A 19,764-nucleotide genomic window follows, 5' to 3' on the forward strand; every position below is an offset into this window, starting at 1 on the left:
TCCGTAAGTTTTTTTATTTATTTTTACTCTTAATAATATAGGAAATATTTGCTCAAAAAATATAGGAATTATTTATTTATACGGGGAAGGGGAAAAAAACAAACTCCATTATTTAACATAGCCTTATAAAATGCATGATTTAACGTTAAAAAAAACATAGCCTTGTAAAGATATTTTTTATTATGAGCTACTCCATTATTGTAAAATTTACTAAAAATTATAATTTTTTATAAGTTTTATTTCTTATCTGATGAGTTTTACTTATAATTTTTGTAAATTTCAATAAACGTATTGTTAGCATTTTTCCAATAAGTATGAGTGTTCATTATTTGTTGAAGCTTAGACAATGGTCGAGGTATTAAATGACAAGAGATTTATTTTTTTTACCAACTTGTTAAATCTTTGGGCAAAAATGATTAAAATAATATTTTCAAGGGTTATAATGTCGTTTCTTGATAGTTAAGATTTAATTTAAATTTTTATTGATATTAATATTTTTAATTAAATCTATGACACTGTGACATCTAATATGATGGCTGTTTGATATAATATTTCAACTAGTTTTTTATTATTTTAAAAGTTTGTTCGGCCTTATTAGTAATATTTTATGAGTAATTTTTATACTATAAAAATAGCAAAATATAATACATAATACAGAATAATAGAAATGAAATAAAGTGTATCGGTTATAATAATAAATAAGTGCTGAAAATTAAAAATAAAACTCAATACCTATAAAATATTAGCTTTAAAAAATTAACATCAGATATATTAGAAACCAACACGTGGCTATTTCTCCTAAAAAAATATATATGCCCACGTGAATAGAACAACATATATGCAAAGAGGAATTTTTTCTTATTTGGAATTTTACTTTTTTGAGAAATTAGTCTCTCGATATGTCTTATACTTAGCAAAAAAAAATCACAAACCAACTCACTTAAGATAAAAAAAAAATGAGTTAAATTTTACCAAAATAAATTTGAGATTGAATTTTCACACTTCATTCAATTCACTCATTGGACACATCAAGTTGCACATATTTAGACATTCCTAACAAAAAATATTATTATAAATATCATACTTAAATGCATTTCTTTCTATCGTTGTATTTGGTTTAAGGATGAAATCAAAGATAATAAAAATAAAAAACTAATAGTTAAATTAAAACAAAGTGTAAAGACTATCCACCTAAAATTAATATTATTTTTCTCCCTTTCACCTAAACAGACATAATCTATGTGTGTCTAAATGTGTTGAAATATTTAAATTAAATATTTTTATTATTGTTTTAAAAATATTGTAATATTATTTTTCTCCCTTTCACCTAAACAAACATAACCTATGTGTCCAAGTGTATTGAAATATTTAAATTAAATATTTTTATTATTGTTTTAAAAATATTGTAATATTATTTTTCTCCCTTTCACCTAAACAAACATAACGTATGTGTGTCTAAGTGTGTTGAAATATTTAAATTAAATATTTTTATTATTGTTTTAAAAATATTGTATATAAGTAGGAATGGGAATAGACTCAACTTTAAATAATTAGATCTAATCTATTTTATAAAACTAAGGTGTAAGTCTTACCTGTTATATATTATTTTTTTTTAGAGTTTGATATGATCTTTTTAAAAGTTTAATTTGCCTTATTAGCTTGTTCAAAAGCTTACTCTTTATTAAAAATATTAAATAGATAAAAATCTAAGCCTAGTTAAATAGGACAGTAACATTTTAAAAAACAATCACATGACTAATTAAATTTAGTTTTTAAAAGAATAAAAACTAACAATGCTAATAGACATGATATGAGCACTTGACTAACGTAAAGCACCATCATAAAAGACATACAATAAAAAAAGATTAATGTAGAAAACAAAAAAACTAACATAAAACTATATTATATAGTCTGAACTCGTAATTAGAAGGATGATTAAAAGTTAGCTTCATCTTTATATATAATCTCATATTGGTCTTATAAATTTATTTAATTAATAATATTATTATTAACGTAATATAAATATTCATTTTTATTATACTATTATATAGATAAATAGGTTGGTCCAATAAGGTTTTTTTAACCCTAAGTCTAATTTATTTAAATAAATTTTTTTAGAGCCTCAAACCTAAACTATTAATTAAACAGATCGGAGCATGTCAGGCCATAAGACCTTATTTCAAGCCTATACTATTCTCATCCCTGTATATAATACATTTCAAACTAAATTATAAAATATAATAGAATTAAAATACAAATATTCATATAGTAGTTTATAAAATATGTTATCAATGTAGTATTTACATTTTCGCATATATTATTAGTTATTATATTTACTACACATAATATATAATTAATTTTTATAATATTATTATTCTTCCAAAAAAATATTAATGTTATTAAGTATTATATTTACGAAATATAATATATTTATTAATTTTGACACATACAATATTATTATTGATTTTTTATTAACAATAAAAAATACTTACGTTATTTTTCTAAAATGATTTTTTTTTTACTCTAGTTGAGCTGGATACAATTATTAGAGAAAAGTTCACATTTCCATGTAAAAATAACCAGCACACGGCTTGGATACTTGGGTTGGGCACCATTTTAGCAGCTGAGTTTTTTCATTTGATTTGCGGTGATGCTATTAGTCTCATCAAAATTACTGTTGGTCCCTACCAATCTATTGTAAAGACCAATGTCATTTTGCAATAATTGACGCTACCCTTCTCCACCCCATCACTCTTTCCTCTTTCCCTTTATTCATTTTTTTACCCTTTCCACTTTTCTTTTCTTCATTCATTCCCTCATTTTCTTTTTTTCTCTTCATTCCTTGCCTCACAATTCTTCCTTGTGCAAGGTATTTTTTCTCATGTTTGTAAATATAATGGAATCATAATTTTGTATGATTCAATTTTTTTCCTGGGCTTTTGGTAAGTCAATAAAATCACAATTTTGTTGTGTAACAATTTCTATAACAAAATAGAATCATACAACACAACAGAATTATACCTATTTGTCAAACTATAAAAAAACAATGTAATATATATATATAAAAGAATCATGATTCCATTATATATTGTGTAAGAAATCATACTTTTATTGTATATGTTTTATTGATCCCACTCACACAACATAAATGTGGTTTTATTGTGCATATTTTTCACACAAGAAAATTATGATTTTGTTGCACACTTATGATTCCATTGTGCATTGTGGAGAAGGATATTTTTGGAATGTTAAATGGTTATAGGAGGGAATAGAAAATTTGAAGGGGCAAATATCAACCCCTTCATTTGGGTATAAAAACTATCTATTGTCAAAACAAAAATGTCAAACAATAGATAGTTCTCACTCCTTAATGAACTGGGACTGCTTGGCCATTTTAATGGCATACTTTGTACACGCCATTAGATTCAATTGCGTGTCAAAGAACCCTCTCCCTTGAAAATAACATAAAAGAAAAGAAAGGGGTTTATTCCAGGCATCAATGTCTACATCACGATAATAATTCATGCTAGTGCCTGAGCAACATAAACTATCTATTGTCAAAACAAAAATGTCAAGCAATATAATTGCCTAGTTTGAAATTTTTTAACGTGATAAGTGATAACTTGTAATGGCAAGCGTAAGTAATAATAAGCAAGACTTTACGGGATGGTAATTCTCCTTTAGTTGGGGTAGGGTCCTTAACTCCTCATAACCAAATTATGCTCAATGCTAAAGGAAGAGGATGAATATATAGAAAGTTTTACAATTGTTTTGCAATTATACATACATGGACTTTAAGGATTAATGAGTAGGGACAGTTTACCAGAAGCCATAGTTTGGGATGTCACATATTAGGCCCATGGGCCATGGCTCACACTGTATGGAAAAATATGACTTGAAAAGCTCAAGAAGTAATTATGATTACTATTTATATGTTGCGTGTTAATTATTCTACTTTTTTTTGGAAAAAATGTATTCAGATTATTTTACACACATTTTGAGAGGGAAAAATATAGCAAAATATATAGAGCTAAATGGGTAAAAGACTGGTTGCATAAACAGTTTAATTAAATACTTCAATTTTATTTCTTAAGTTAAAATATTTATTGACATGATATGTCAAAATTTAAAATTTAAAAATGATATTTAAATTAAAATTTATTAAGATAACAGTGATGATAAAATTTAATTTATCTAATAAAAATTATTTTTAATTTGGTATAATGTATAAATATTTAAAATTAAATTTATATTTTAAGTAATAATATTTTAAATACAATTAATCGTAAATAAAAATAAAACTAAATACTCAATGTAAAAAAAAGTTAATAAATTTAAGAAAAAATAGCTTCAAAAAATGCTTTTATTTAAAAGTAAAGATTTAAATTTATAAGATGAAATGTGTAATGATGTAATGCTCTGATTATGTTCACATGTCAAAAATGATATATTTAACTAGAAGACTTGTATTTTATTTTTTTAGATACTGCAAACAAAACTATATTGATAGACACTCATATTTCACTCAATTTTTTTTTATAAGATTGAAAATAACTTTATAAATCCCATACTCAATGGAATATTATCAATCAAAATTTACCTCTCTTAAAATCAATTGTTTTTACCTAAAATTCACTTGCTTGCCTTAAAATTTTGCCAAATAACAATCGGAATATCGAATAGGAATAGGAAGATAAACTCCCCTTTGACATGCCGGGAATCTTATCCATATGAGTTAATTCTGGCAACCCCAAGTGGGTCGGCGGTGGCATGTTATATTTGTTGCGAGGATAGGGTGCACAATGTGAATGCCCTATAACTTCATTATAATGACAAATAATAACATTTTATATATTATTTTAATATTTTTAATGAATTATTAAACATATGCAAAAAAAATTGGTATGTTTTGATGATTAAGTTTCTAAAAAATTATTGAACTTTATTAATTCAATATATCCTTAAGTTTTCTGACAATTAAGACTAAGATTTTTTAATTTGCTAAGCATTTGTGGATAATTTTTTGATTGTGAAGTTTATTTTCTAACTAGGAAACGAAACTCATGAAGCTATAAAAGGTTTACATTAGATAAATCCTGAAGTGATTTGAATTATTCACAAATGGTTAGCAAATTCTCACATTAATTAACAGAAATAAAACTTAAGTCTACTTAGTCATTTTTTTTTATTAAAACTGATTTTTGTAAGATAAAGAAAAAATTGAACAATTGATTTAGTATAAAATAAATGATTCAGGTTAAGAGTGATTTTTAAAATTTATTCTTCAGTTATATTTAGTTGTTTAATCTAATCATTGATTTAATATAAAATGAATGGTTTAGATTAAGGGTAATTTTTTAAACTTATTTTAGAGTAAGCGAATCCCCTCTCACATATATTTTATTTTACACTGCAATATTAATTTATTGTCAATTATATTTATTTTCCAAAAGGCAAAAAAAATGCTAAGACTTATCCGGGCATTGCCAGATAGCTCAAATGCTTTTGCTTATAGAAGATTGATTGGAAAATTTATTGGGTGATGCTAGGTGCACCAACATTATTACTTGTGCACTCAATAATTTTTTTAATTTCCTAAATGCTCCTGGTGTCTTCTTTCTTTTGAAGTTGGTTGTAGTGTTATTTTTTCTTTTACGTCTCCATTGTTTTTTTTTTTTTTTTCTACCTCTGTTGTTGGTTCGTATTGGTTTTTCATTGTTGAGAGAGTTGTCGCTTGGGTCAAGGTGAAAGTGTTATGGATCGGTGGTGATTGTTGCGGTGGTTGTTTCATCCCAGTACGTCATTTTGTTGCATTTTGCTGGGTGTGCGTGAGTTGACCTGTATGTGTAAGTTATAAGTACGGATCAAGTTGATCCGTAAGATCTATACAGATTAACTTAATCTGTAAGTTAAAATTACACATACAGATCAAATTGATTTGTATAGATCATACAGATCAAGTTGATACATATGACTCATATAAATTAACTATGAGTCATACAGATTAAATTGATTCATATAATTCATATGGATCAACTATGATTCATACGAATTAAGTTAGTCCATATGTGTCATATGGATCAACTATGACTTATACGAATCAAGTTGATCCATATGAGTCATACGAATCAACTTGAGTGAAAGACAATTTCATCTATTCACTTAAAATACTGAATATATCAGTAATAATATAATAATGCTTCACCCAAATTTATTTATTCGACGATAACTAGCCCAATATATGTACTTTAACAACTTAGTCCATATAACGTGCAATGCACTTGAACCACATCCCAAAGCAATAATGAGATAGGGATCTCAAATACCAAGGCCTCTTAAAGGATCTTTTCTATGCTGCAAATTCTACCTTCATCCCATTTTGCTTTTGTAAACTCATACTAAGCCCTATCCAAATTCCTAGAAGTTAGTTACCGGTTTGTGTTCCATGTAAACTTAGGCTTCCGTAAAGTATTTAACTAGATTTTTCCTTGCTGAAAAAATTATTTGATTATTTAATAAATAATTTTTTTTGTAGTTTTTAATATTTTTTAAAACGTTAACTGGAGTAAAATTTTTAAAAATATTAGTTTTTAGTTTTTTTATTTTTATCTTCAATAAATTTATCTAATTTTCTAATTATCCTTTTAAAATAAATTATGGTCTTATTATGTTATTTTATATTTTTTTAGTTATTTAAAGAGCTAGGTGTACTGATTAAATATAATTTAATAAATAAGTTTTTCAATTTTTAATTACCAGATAATTTTTAGTTAATTTTACAACTTATTAGTAGGATCTGATTGGAAAGTCAAGTAGAGCACAATATCAAGACCATATTTAAATGTTAAATATCGGTCCCTTGGTACAATTATTACACGGATCTTGTCCCAATTAATTGCGACAATTAATTGATCATCCATTTACTTGGTATATAATCCCAACTTTTTATGAACAAACAAAGCACATTAACATTGATTCTCAGTAATAATTGCCACAAGTAATTGACCATCCATTTATTTGGCATATAACTCCATTTCATCCATGTATTTCCAACTTAGGACTACATGATATATATAGTTGAATGAGAGTTATCTAATAATTTACTAGTTAGTATTAAAAGGACAGCAATAACTCAAATTTAAAGGATAAAAGATCAAAACAAATCTTTTAACATATAGCTTCTCTCTTATTTATTATTTTTCTTTTCTTCTTTTTAAAGACATGAGTAAAATAATAATAATTAATTAGTATTTTAACTTATGTGTGGCATAGAATAAATGTTTATTTTATATAAATAAATATTTTTAAATATATAAATTATATTATAATTAAAATGTGTAATAAATGAATAAATGTTTTTGAACATATAAATTATATTCTAAATTTTTTATAAGAAAATTATTATGTTGTGTTATATTGTTATTTTTAATTATTGATATTTTTTTAAAAAAATATTCAAGTTAAAATTAAAGATATTAAAAATGATAGATTGGAGAAGATAAAAAAAAGTTAGGCAAAAGAGTTTTGATAATAAAACTATAAGATTATATATCTGTACGTTAGAAATGAATTTGAATTTTAAAGATAATATATATATATATATATATATATATATATATAATTTCTAATATTCAATTATACTAGCTAGTACTTTGTCAAATCATTTTGTTGATATCAGAAACAAAAGAATATAACAAAAGCATACTAAGAGAGTGAAGTTCGCCGCTTAAGAAAGGAGTGTACTTAAATGAGAAAGAATGGAAAGAGAAGACACTTGAGAAAGCCTATAGTCTTACAACTTTATGTATACAGGAAATAAATATCTTAAAATTTTAAAATAAAAGAATAATAAAAACAAACTTTTATTCAAAAGTGCGATAATAATATGTCTGTCTAGCTATCATTATCGATCATGTTTGTATCATTAAAGTTAGAGTCCTTTAAATTTGGTACGATCATGAATATGTAAAGAAAAGGTCAAGAGATCATATATATTAAACATTTCTTCCCCTACCAAAAATATAATAACACACCAGGGCTTTCATTTTCCTTTTGGTGAAGTGGGAAAGAAAATATATAGGTGAATATTGTCCGAAATAAATTTATATACTCACAATTCAAATAGCTAATTAATTTTAGTTTTAATAATAAAGTATTATTTTATTATTATTGTCATATTTCATTGTTTAATTAAATAATTTATTTGATAATGTATATTATTGATTAAAATTAAAGACTTATTATTATAATAGAGAATATGATAATCAGAAACAATTTTTTTTAATTTTAATTTTAATTATTTTTTATCATAAGATTATTGTAAATAGAACATTAATAATTCGGATAGATTAATATATATGCTATTGTCTTTATTGGATAAATATTAATAGATCTCATTTATTAATTTACATATATATATATGAGTCACATATGAATATGATCATTGAATTGATTCAATTAAAATTTTTTAATGGTTAAATTTATCATATACTGTCAATAAAAAATTCTCAAGCAGAGGTTTAATAGTTTTCTTTGACCTAAAACATATAATGTTTTAGAACACTTGTTGAATGAATATTGGATATAATTAAATACCTGTAGAATTAATGATTAATCAAGAAGGTATTCATCAACTCTAAAGTTAACACAGAGATGTAAAGATGGAAGAAATTATTATATTATTCTTCTAATGGTTTTTGAAAGTAAAACGCTACTTCATGTTATCCGGACGTTAAGGAATATTTATAAATGTCTACCTTGATTAATATATTATCGGCTTAATATTGAACTTACGAGGTTACATACAAATAAGTGTTTTAATTTCTACTAAGAAAATTATTTTAATATTTGATGACCAATTAAAGTAGAAAATTTAATATAATCATATGATTAATTAATTTTCTAAGTAAAATATTATTATATTTTTTGCTAGCACTGACAATATAAATAATTTGAAATATTTGGTGAGAGAAAAGAAACAAATTGTAGGATTTCATGTTTGGAATTTAGTTTAAAAAGCTCTTACATACTAGTTGGACTTGGTCAATTATTATTTCTAATTTCAAATTACTAAAATATTTTAAAATGACTTAAAAGATAAGATAGTTGTTTTGATTTTATCATAAACATGTTATCTTCGGTGTACTATAAATACATTTCTAGACTACATGTTGAAGAGACTTGTGATCAATTCTTTTCTCATTTTCTCTTAACACCACCAATTATTGTTTCATCCGTGAAAGTTGTTGACACATAAAGAAATTTTTTATGTTTCAAGAGTTCATTAATATATACACATTTAATTATGTCGTCCATTGAAATATAATTTAAATGAAAAATAGATCATTTTTTATTTTATTGTGTGTTTTGAATACCTTTTTCCTTCCATTGATATCAAAGTCAAGTTCTTTTATATTTAAATTATATTAAAGAAAAAAAATGTTCAAACCACACATTAGAATAAAAAATAATTTATTTTACGTACATCTAAATTATATTTCAATGAAACACATACTAAATATGGAAGCATTGAAATTTTCTTCAAATAGACAGGGCTTGGCTTTGGTCGTAATTGGGGATGGTGGTAGGTATCATACAAACATCAGATAATCATGAATCATAGCATTGGTTTTGTTTAGCGTCTCATCACGCTGGCGCAAATAAGACCTAGCTTGAAGCCTTGAACAGTCACTTTCAGACACACTGAAACGACCATGATTCGCTTGAGTGTCACTGTGTTCTTTTGCTTCAGGGAATTAATGTGCAGTGTTCTGAACACTACTGTTTGTGACCCTTTAATTTAAACTAGAAACATGACCAGGTTGCAAGCGATTCGCAAAATCTACCGTTTTCGTTTATTGTTAGTACACCAGTTTTTCTCATGCTATATTCTTAATTATCAGAGCGCGTGGAGAGAAAATAAGAGTAGTAAAGTTCTTGATGAGGGACGTAGTAAAAGCTGTTTTCACAGTTGGCATTCATGCCCCCCGAAATAATTTGGTTCTTGTTTGAAAGTAAACATCAAGGAACATGAGACTTGCGGCATGCATGTTTAGTTTCCAATCCAACTTGTGCACGAAGCTGAGACTTCAAATAAATAAGAGAATGCCTTGCTCGATCATTTTTTGTCTTGACATACATAAATCAGTCATATTATAAAAATTGATATTTTTTTTAAAAAATTGAAAATGATATTTTATAATAACTTACCTATTTTATTTAATTAATTGAGTTAAATTTCTTAATTATAAAAAATATATAATACTCCTGGAACATCCATGTTATGTGGACACCTCTCTTTTGGTGTAGTCAGTAACGAGAGAGAGAGGAGATAAATAATATTTGATATAATATTAATTAACAACATAATTAATAAAAGAAAAGATAAAAAGAGATAAAGAATGTTAACGTCAACCCCATTTTAAAGAACAATTATTAAGTAATCTAGAACAAACGCGTATCTATAGTTTTAGCTAATTGATTATTCGATCTCCACGTAACATATGTTTAAGTTTTTTAATTTACTTGAGAGATTTGAGATAATTCGATCTTCTTCTTCTTCTTTTTTGTTTTTTTAAAGAGGAAGATAATTCTATCTAGACTTCCATTAATTCACCTTCTCCTGAAAGATTATCTAGAAACATCATTAACCTCTATATTATATATAGGAACGGTGTAGTGGAAGAGACAAGGGAGAAGGAGAAAGAGAAAAAATCATAAGTGATGTCAACAACTTCCCATTCCATTGTTCACCACAGCTTATTCGAGGAGCAGGATCAGATGCCTACACAGATAGGTTTCTTTCCCTTTCCAACAAACCTTACTTTCCCTCCTTTGGGTTGCCATCAATCCTCTCTGAAAGCCTTCAGCTCCATAGCACCTTCTTCATCACTTGTTATATCTCAACAAGATTCTGTATCAAATCTAACAGCAGAAACCCTATTCTCAACCACTGCTCAAAAGTCAAGGGAAGACCTCACTTCTAGCTTTCGAGGAGCTCAATTCCTATCCTTGCATAGATTAAGTGTAAATCCATGGTGAGACAATACCACTTTAATAAATTCTCATAATTAATATCCAACCACGCACGTTAACCTTTTTTTGACATGTAATTGAGTAAATTCATTAACCATTAGATAGATAAAAAAAATATTAGATAGTTCTAAATTACTAAATGTTTATGATTGATCCTGTCAATTTTTAGGTAATATGTAGTCGAATTTTTCAATTTAAAAAAAAGAATTACTAATACTTGATTGCATGCCATGAGAAGATTATAATGAAGACCATGATGAAATAGGATCATGTAACAATTTTTCTGCACAGAAACATATATTCTCTATATATAGCTAAAGAGTGTTGGGATTCCATTATGAATGAATTTAGGGCACTGGGAGAAGTGGCTGATTGCTTCAGCTGTAAAAGAAGTGGAATTGATGATCATCATCTCGGAATTTCAGCCACGAAGATGAAGAAAATCAAGGCAAGAAGGAAGGTGAGAGAGCCTAGGTTTTGCTTCAAGACCATGAGCGATATGGATGTATTGGACGATGGCTACAAGTGGAGGAAGTATGGACAGAAAGTTGTGAAGAGCACGCATCACCCTAGGTATGATCATGAATTCAAAGCTTCTCTCATTTTGTTTTTTCTTTAATTTTTAAGTTGATTAAAGAATATTAAATTGATCAAACCTTTGATGATCGATTGTATATCCCAACACTTGCAACATATTCTCTCTCTCTAATCTGTTACCTCTCTTTCATTATTGTTTTGATCATAATCACATAACTGGCTTTGCTACTAGTTTCGGCAAGATCTTAATTTTCTAAATAATGTGCGGATGCCTATAATAATTAAAGATATATATAAAAGCAAAAGTTCACTTTATATGTCAAGTTCAAAATGTATATATAAAGCATATATAAATTTGTTCAAAGGATAGGAAGAAAATTTTGCCAAGGTTAAAGAACTAAATAATTATGACCCTCAGATGTATATAGTATATGTAAATGTAACTGTCTATTAGAACTTTTTCCTGACACTCACCGAGTAGATCATGATACATTGATACTCTTGCTTTTCTCACAAACCCATTAAAGCACTTTCGGGAAAAAAAATACAAAATGGTTTTTATAGTGCCTTCATTAATTATGGTATTGATAACTCTTAGATACTGATTCTGATTATAGCATGAAGATTTTTGTTATTAATAGTCACTAATTAATACTACTATGGAGGTTAAATATTTCATCAGTTGGAATAAAATTCACTCTCTAAAAATATGATCGATCACAACAACTCATTGAACGATTATAAGCATTATGAAGTTATCTTATTGTGTTTTGGCCTACATTTGCATGTAGAAGCTATTACCGTTGCATACAAGATAATTGTCGTGTAAAGAAACGAGTGGAACGCTTCGCCGAGGATCCAAGGATGGTGATAACCACATATGAAGGGAGACATGTTCACTCTCCATCAAATGATCTCGAAGACTCCATCTCAACTTGATAACTTCTTATTATGGTACACTACGCCAACCATAATATTCGTGTAAAATGTATACGTTCTTAAGGGTGTGATTTGTTGAGATGAAAAATGAATTAAGTATAGAGGAAGGAATCAATGTATTTATAAAATGCATGATATTCTCCATCCATTATTCCCGCGTTTTCATCACTTACAAGCACACCATGAGAGTGTATTTGACTTTTCTATTTTTATATATGCTACGCATTAGCTTGTGTCTTGGTATACTGATTAAATGAATAATCATTGTGGGCTTAAACTAAATGAATCACTATATAGTATACTGATACTAAGAATGATAATATATATATATATATAAAACTATAGACGTTTTTCTGACAGAATTATCTGAATTGCTAATATAAACTATTGTGAGTTTTATGAGTTAATAATGTTAATAGTATGATGCAATATTAAATTAATAGATAATGTTGTTACTATAAAAAAATTATATATATATATATATATACATATATATATATATATATATATATGTATATATATATATATATAATTTTTTTATAGTAACAACATTATCTATTAATTTAATATTGCATCATACTATTAACATTATTAACTCATAAAACTCACAATAGTTTATATTAGCAATTCAGATAATTCTGTCAGAAAAACGTCTATAGTTTTATATTTTTTGGTAAGAATTGAAAGAGTATTCAATCCATTGAGTAAAAAAAAAACAGTTTTAAAAAATAAGAATGCTAAGAAGATAATTTACATTTATATATATAGTATGCGAGGACTGTAAGAGCGTGTTGTTAACATTTTTGTGACACTTATACCTTACTTACCTGTACTAAAAGCAAACCATAACTACTAAAATCAAGGAAATTCAACGTCATAGTAACCCATTGATCTTCAACTACTTATGAATATTGTTTTCCTTCCGCCCAACAAATGCTCGAATTATATGCTAGCTAACCAAGCTCGGTTGCAACACATAAAAGGAATTCGAGTAGTGATATATGAACACATCTCTATTATAAATATCCGATAACACTCATTTTTCTCTTTTTATCATATAATATTTATCATACATATATTTCTCTTTCTTTATCTCTCTAGGTATTAAATAATACACGGGTGTTCATTAATCATTTTCAAGGAACCCCCTCACCCAAAATTATAATTAACATGCGCGCGGTAGTAACACTTTATCTATGATATTTGTATGAAAATTCTTTAGCTATAATGTGAAAATCTAAATTAATTTTTAAAGTATTATAATTACTCATGAAAAGAAAAAAAATGTTTTTTTTAATATTTTAGTTACTATCTATGTATTAAAAAACTGAAGTGATATAAATGCATTATTTCTCTCTCTCTCTCTCTCTCTCTCTCTCTCTCTCTATATATATATATATATATATATATATATATATATATATTCTTGTCAATAAAACCATATCAAATTGACTCTCGCATAATCCCTTCAAATTGATAACGTAGGTGGTGTTTGAACATATATTTTGATTAATGACACTCAAATTAAATTAGCATAACATAAAATGGAGATTAAATTCAAATACAACACTAATTGCAATAATAATTTGGCATAATTCATATAGATCGATATCAATGTTTTAAACCAAACGCAATATCTTTGCTACAAAGAAAAATAAAAAATCAATCTATTCAGATTGATTTACACAAAATATGATAGCAACAAAGCAATAGAGTGCAATAAGTTGACTCTCACATATTGGCCATTCCCTCAATAGCTTTGAGAACTAAACTTCTTTCAAGCTGTAGCAAAAAAAATTTTCACAATAAGTACATAATAAAGATTATACAATATCAATGCAATGAACTAATTAAAAGTGATAGACTAAGAAGACAACTGTACATAGTAACCAAAACACTAGAAGGACCACGAACCAGGAGGGAATATGAAAATACTTTGTGCTATCAGTTGAAATTAAAAACATTTATGTGTTAATACTAACATTTTACATATGTAAAAAGACTTTTGATTAGTCTCAGTCTCCTCCTCAATTTAAACAAGTCAAATATTCGTTCATTGTCTAATAGACTTATTTAATAAAATTAATAACACACCTCAAAGCAACCCTTAAGTATTAGTGTCAAGTCTAATCTTGTAGATTTAGCTGTTATGTTCTCGTGGCAACAATATATTTTAATGTAACATAATCAAACTTATATTGACAAGGAACAAATATGTGCATATTATTCATGAGTTACTATTAACTGAAAAATATGTACAAAACAATTACCTTAAGGCAAATATGAAGTTTTTCTTCTAGAGCAGAAAATTCACGTTGAACTTGTTTCAGTGCCTTCGAACACCTACAAAGAAAGAGATTTTTGTTTAAAGTGTTCCATGGAATTTGTTTTTTGTTTTGTTTATTGAATATGTGCTGTTAAATATAGGGTTTAAGTTCATCTAATATATAGGTTTAGGTGTTCATTACTCTTCTTTAGAGGCTGCATCAATAGTGCGTTCAAAGTCAGTAAGTGCTTTTGCCAATCTACATGCCCCAAAACTGAGATACACAAATAAATAATAGTTAGAAATGAGAATTTTTATATCTCATATTTTATTTTATTTTTTGACATAAATTGATTAAATATTCAAAATAGTATATCTTGAGCATTATTTAGAGAGTTTACTGGAATTTGTCTTATGATTATAACGCCTCAAAAGAGATTGATTAACATCCGAAAACAATAAAACTCGCAATGCAATGTAGGATTTCCAAACAAAAGTGCAAAAGTACTAACATTAAACTAAACAAGCTTGGAGAAAATAGGTATGAGAATTAAATCTAGTTCAATATATATACTCGTTTTACTTTATCTAACTTTAGTGAGAAAGACTCGTAACCTTTATGCAAACTTTAAAATAATTACCTTGAAGAACTTCCCTTAACTTTATAAACATATTCTTTCATAAGTTTGTAGTTCAAAGTTTGATCATTCCTACATTAAAGAAAAAAGAGAGGAAAGTATCAAATTTAAAACTAAAGAATTAGCATATAATAATAAGACAACATTTATATATTTAATTTATAGACATTTTTGTATTGTTTTTCAATAAAACACAAACATGTTTACATATTATTTATTTGTGTTTTAATTGAAAACAACACAGAAAAATACCTATAAAACAATACTTAATTTTTTTTGTTAGTAAAAATTTATGTATGAAAAAAGAAGTAAAAATTACATTGTTTGTGTCAAAAATTTCAAGCCATCTCGAACTTCACAGCAAAATTCAGGTATCACTTCGATGTAGAAATTATCTTCGACATTCTTTTTCAACGAGTAGACAAAAGTGAACTGATCATCCACCAAACCCTATCACAAAAGAAGGAGAAAAACATAAAGCAAAATAAGGCAATTTCACGTACATTCAGCAAAATTTAGTTTGAACAAGTACATAAAATTAAAAAACAAATTAAAACCAAGGGTGTCTTTCAACCCACTATAAGTGTAGAAACTAATTGATCACAATTTTTTTCTGTTATGACTATTGAGGGAGTTTAGAGAAAGACCTGTTGCTTCATGGACTTGAAGGTGTCCGAGAGCTGCACTTTGAAGAACTCCATATCAGCTACTCAAGCCTTTTCAAAACTGAGTAAAGAAAGAGATGATAGACACTAAATATATAGCAATGGAAAAGCCATTATTTGATCGCCAATTGAATTTGTGAATGTATGAATTAAAAGATTAAATTGAAACCTAGTAAAGACCAATGATTCTAACAATTTTGATGGGGCACTTTTCTCTAAATTTGCTAAGCGGTGGTGTTGGTACTCAACATGCCATGTATTTAATAAATTTCTACTACCTAATTGTTAATTTCATAGTCATATATAACAAGTTGGATTGTCTTGGTAAGGTGAATTCTTTTACATGGTAAGAAACAAATGCGCTTATTAAGGTTTCCTAAATAATTGAATAAATTAACAAAACTAACTCTATATATAGGGGAAGTTCGTGCCTCTCTAAATTTTTTAAATAATAAAAAAATATAAATTAAATACAGTTAATAAAAAAATGAGAGAATAAAAAAAACTAATAATATAAAATTAGTAGAAATTAACGTAAGTTAAAAGAAAAATTTAAAATTTAAGAAATGATTTAAAAGTAAAATTATCCGATAAAAATGAAGAGGAATTAGTGGGTGATTACTTAATTTTGGTTAATGGGCTAATTTTAATCTAAAAATGATTAATTATTGTTATTACTTTAATATTATTAAGAATAAGAATAAAATGGTCTAACAGATGTGAAGAACAAAAACTGTTATATAAAATTGTATTTCCTTTATATATTAATATAAATTGAATAATAAATAAATTTAATGAGCCAATTTTTTTAATCTATGAAAATGATATCAAAGATTTACAACAATTCATATATCATATTCATTTAACTGAATTAAATTCTTTGATAATTTAACGAAGAGTGGGAGTTAAAATTGATGAAAACTTAAGGATATGCTTAAGAAAAAAAAACTCACAAGTACCAAAATGTTTGAAAACATCTTAGAAAATTGTCTAAGATTGAATATTTGCACCGATTCAAAAAGTTCACGATTCTAAAAACTAAACATCACTAAAATAATTAGAATTAATGTATATACATTTTCAATATATATATATATATATATATATATATATATATATTGCAAAAACAGTTAATAGGTTCATTTGTTTGCACATTATTCTATTAATTAATATAATGTATAGAACGGGTTCTTATTAAATGTCTTGTATAAAAAAAAAAAAGAAGCTAGAGAGGCAATCCATATAAATTAGACCCAAATAACAAAGGATATGGTTTTTGAAACTTCAAAACTTCAAGTAAAATAAAGGAATGGTTGTGTGTAAGAATAATTTATTAGGATGGTGTTTGTTACATACTAGCTAGGTATGTTGTATTTTGATTTTTTTTTTTTTACTGCATGTTGTATTTTGAATAGGGTCGATTATAATTGGAGTAGCCCTTGAAGAAATTTAATTTTGGTTTTTGTTTAGATTCTTTCTTGTTGGATTTTTTTTGTTAATATAATTTTTTATATTAACAAATAATTATAAAACATTGTAGATATGATTTTTAAATTATTTATCATAAAAGTCAATACATTTACAAATTAAATATGATTCAATGAAAACGAAAAAAAAAGTTTACACATTCAAATTAATTTTTATTGTTTATTTTGGTATTGATTCGAAATTTTAATGTAACCTAACGTGGAAGTTTTTTTTCTAAATAAATACGTCAGTGGTTTATTTTTCTTCCTTTCCATTTGTATTTATATTTCGTTTAGTGATGGGAATACTTTGTGTTGCTTGTATGGAATCTTAGATTCAAACTCTATTCCATCATTGTAAAAAAAAAAGTATTTTTTTAGGATATTAAGAAATAAAGATAAAAAATGATGTTTGTATATTTTTTAAGTAATAAATTTTCTCTTAGTTAAAACCTTTTACTTTGAAAGTAATCTAATTAATAATTTTTTTTAAGTAAGTGAACATATTAAATACTCAATGGATTACTTCCTTTTCTACATGTCTAATACATAAATTATATGAAATGTAATATAAAATTTCCACTTAATCATTTTTGTTAAAACTAATTTTAACTTCCTAATATAACTGTTCTAAAAAAATTCCTAATATTACATCTACTATTATTCATTTTTTATTTGTTAAAAATATATGCACTATTTAATAAAAAAACTAATTAATATTATTATCTTAAATAATAATTAATATTATCTTAAAATTTTTAAATAGACACATGATTATTAATAAATGTTTCTCACAACAACAAATAAATAAAAAAGCTAAATTGTTCTATTGGTATCTTTATTTTTTAATTTGTTCAACTTCATCCTTCTATTAGTAAAATATTTAATGTGGTCCTTTACTTGTTAAAATATATGCAATGTAATTTCTACCAAAAAAAATGTGACGCTTTATCTTTTTTTTTTTAATAACGATGATCAATTTTTATGTGATAGTCGCATGTTCATTTTTGGTTTTTCATTAGACTAGACTACTATTGTTAATGTGAAAATAGCTTAAAATGATTACGTTGGATATAATTTTGCAATTAAAAGGCCAATCATATTGCATATGATTTGATACTTAGAAGACCACATAGATGATTTTAATAATAAATATATCAAATTAAAAAAAAAATAAAGAAAATTTGACCATTAAAAACAAATAAAAATACATCTTAATAATTGCTCTTAGGACAATCATTAATAAGACCTTTTAATTGGAAAGCATTCAAGAGATTGTATTCAAATCTATTTCACCAATATATTGTAATAAAACCTTAAACTTAATAATATGAACTCCCTTGTCCATATTCTACTCTCCAATAAATGAACTATTATGATGTGAGAATATTCTTTGTAAATACTTTCTAAAGCTTGAGGTCTGTCTTAATTACGGTAAGCCTCGGAATTCAATTTACCTATACTTGCAAAAAAAAAAAAAAAAAAAAGCCATCATGTATATTTTTCTTTAAAAATGTAACAAACATTTAATGTACTATGCCAATATCTTAAAATTTTAATGAAATATTAAAAATAATTTAAAATAAAAATATAAGAGGAAAGTTCACAATTACAAGAATATGTATAATTAATTCAAAAAATAAATACATTTAGCTAATATTTAAGGAAAATAGTAATTCTAAATATCAAAAGAAAAATAGGCAGGAATTAATTTAAATGCATAAATAATTAATATTTGATAAAAAAACATAAAATTAAATACATTTATTCTAAAAGGTTGGTGAGATCTCAGAGAAAATTAAAATATAAAATTGAAAGTAATTAATGAATTAAATGTTTATAAAGAATAAAATAATTTAATTATAATGCTTTGATAGTGTAATTGGTTTTTATATCATCATTTAATAACAAGTTGTTGTGATCGGTAGCGTATGCTAATTTTTATAAAATTATTTTAAAAATAATACTTGTAATGTTTTTCATTAGTTGATAATATACATTTTTTTTGTTAATAGTACATGAAAATTAAACTTAAAACATGCTTGATAACACCTTAAAATTCATAACAGGGACTCACTTGTGCATATACTACCCTCCAATAAATGAACTATCACATATATTTTTTTCCTAAAAAAGAAATAACAAGCATTTCAATGTATTATATCAATAGTTTTAAATTTTAATGAAATATTAAAAATAATTTAAAATAAAAAATATAT

The 19,764-nt window shown here is 25.6% G+C and overlaps 2 protein-coding genes across 2 annotated transcripts; one reads left to right on the forward strand and one right to left on the reverse strand.

The window, feature by feature from the left end:
* Nucleotides 1-10,722: 10,722 nt before the first annotated feature.
* On the forward strand, nt 10,723-12,609 carry LOC114411556 (probable WRKY transcription factor 13). The gene is made up of 4 exons (XM_028375203.1): nt 10,723-10,861; nt 10,952-11,036; nt 11,386-11,607; nt 12,363-12,609. The coding sequence occupies exons 1-4, from the start codon at nt 10,723-10,725 to the stop codon at nt 12,508-12,510; spliced, it is 594 nt and encodes a 197-aa protein (XP_028231004.1). The 3' UTR covers nt 12,511-12,609.
* Nucleotides 12,610-14,241: 1,632 nt separating this feature from the next.
* On the reverse strand, nt 14,242-16,115 carry LOC114411382. The gene is made up of 6 exons (XM_028375081.1): nt 16,062-16,115; nt 15,734-15,864; nt 15,418-15,486; nt 14,979-15,050; nt 14,781-14,853; nt 14,242-14,292 (listed from the first exon to the last, which is right to left on the reverse strand). Exons 1-6 carry the CDS (start codon nt 16,113-16,115, stop codon nt 14,242-14,244), a joined length of 450 nt encoding a protein of 149 aa, XP_028230882.1.
* Between the last annotated feature and the right edge of the window lie 3,649 nt (nt 16,116-19,764).

The sequence above is a fragment of the Glycine soja genome, chromosome 5, assembly GCF_004193775.1.
Source record: "Glycine soja cultivar W05 chromosome 5, ASM419377v2, whole genome shotgun sequence".
Taxonomy (NCBI): domain Eukaryota; kingdom Viridiplantae; phylum Streptophyta; class Magnoliopsida; order Fabales; family Fabaceae; genus Glycine; species Glycine soja.

What these genes read in the sequence shown, in the direction of transcription:
- LOC114411556 (XM_028375203.1), top strand. Translation starts at nt 10,723, where the DNA reads ATGTCAACAACTTCCCATTCCATTGTTCACCACAGCTTATTCGAGGAG. An exon ending in CCATCAATCCTCTCTGAAAG is followed by an intron (nt 10,862 to 10,951) that starts CCTTCAGCTCCA and finishes TATTCTCAACCA; the next exon opens with CTGCTCAAAAGTCAAGGGAA. An exon ending in AAGAGCACGCATCACCCTAG is followed by an intron (nt 11,608 to 12,362) that starts GTATGATCATGA and finishes ATTTGCATGTAG; the next exon opens with AAGCTATTACCGTTGCATAC.
- LOC114411382 (XM_028375081.1), bottom strand. Translation starts at nt 16,115, where the DNA reads ATGGAGTTCTTCAAAGTGCAGCTCTCGGACACCTTCAAGTCCATGAAG. An exon ending in AAATTTTTGACACAAACAAT is followed by an intron (nt 15,487 to 15,733) that starts GTAATTTTTACT and finishes TCTTTAATGTAG; the next exon opens with GAATGATCAAACTTTGAACT. An exon ending in AACTTCATATTTGCCTTAAG is followed by an intron (nt 14,293 to 14,780) that starts GTAATTGTTTTG and finishes TTTTTGCTACAG; the next exon opens with CTTGAAAGAAGTTTAGTTCT.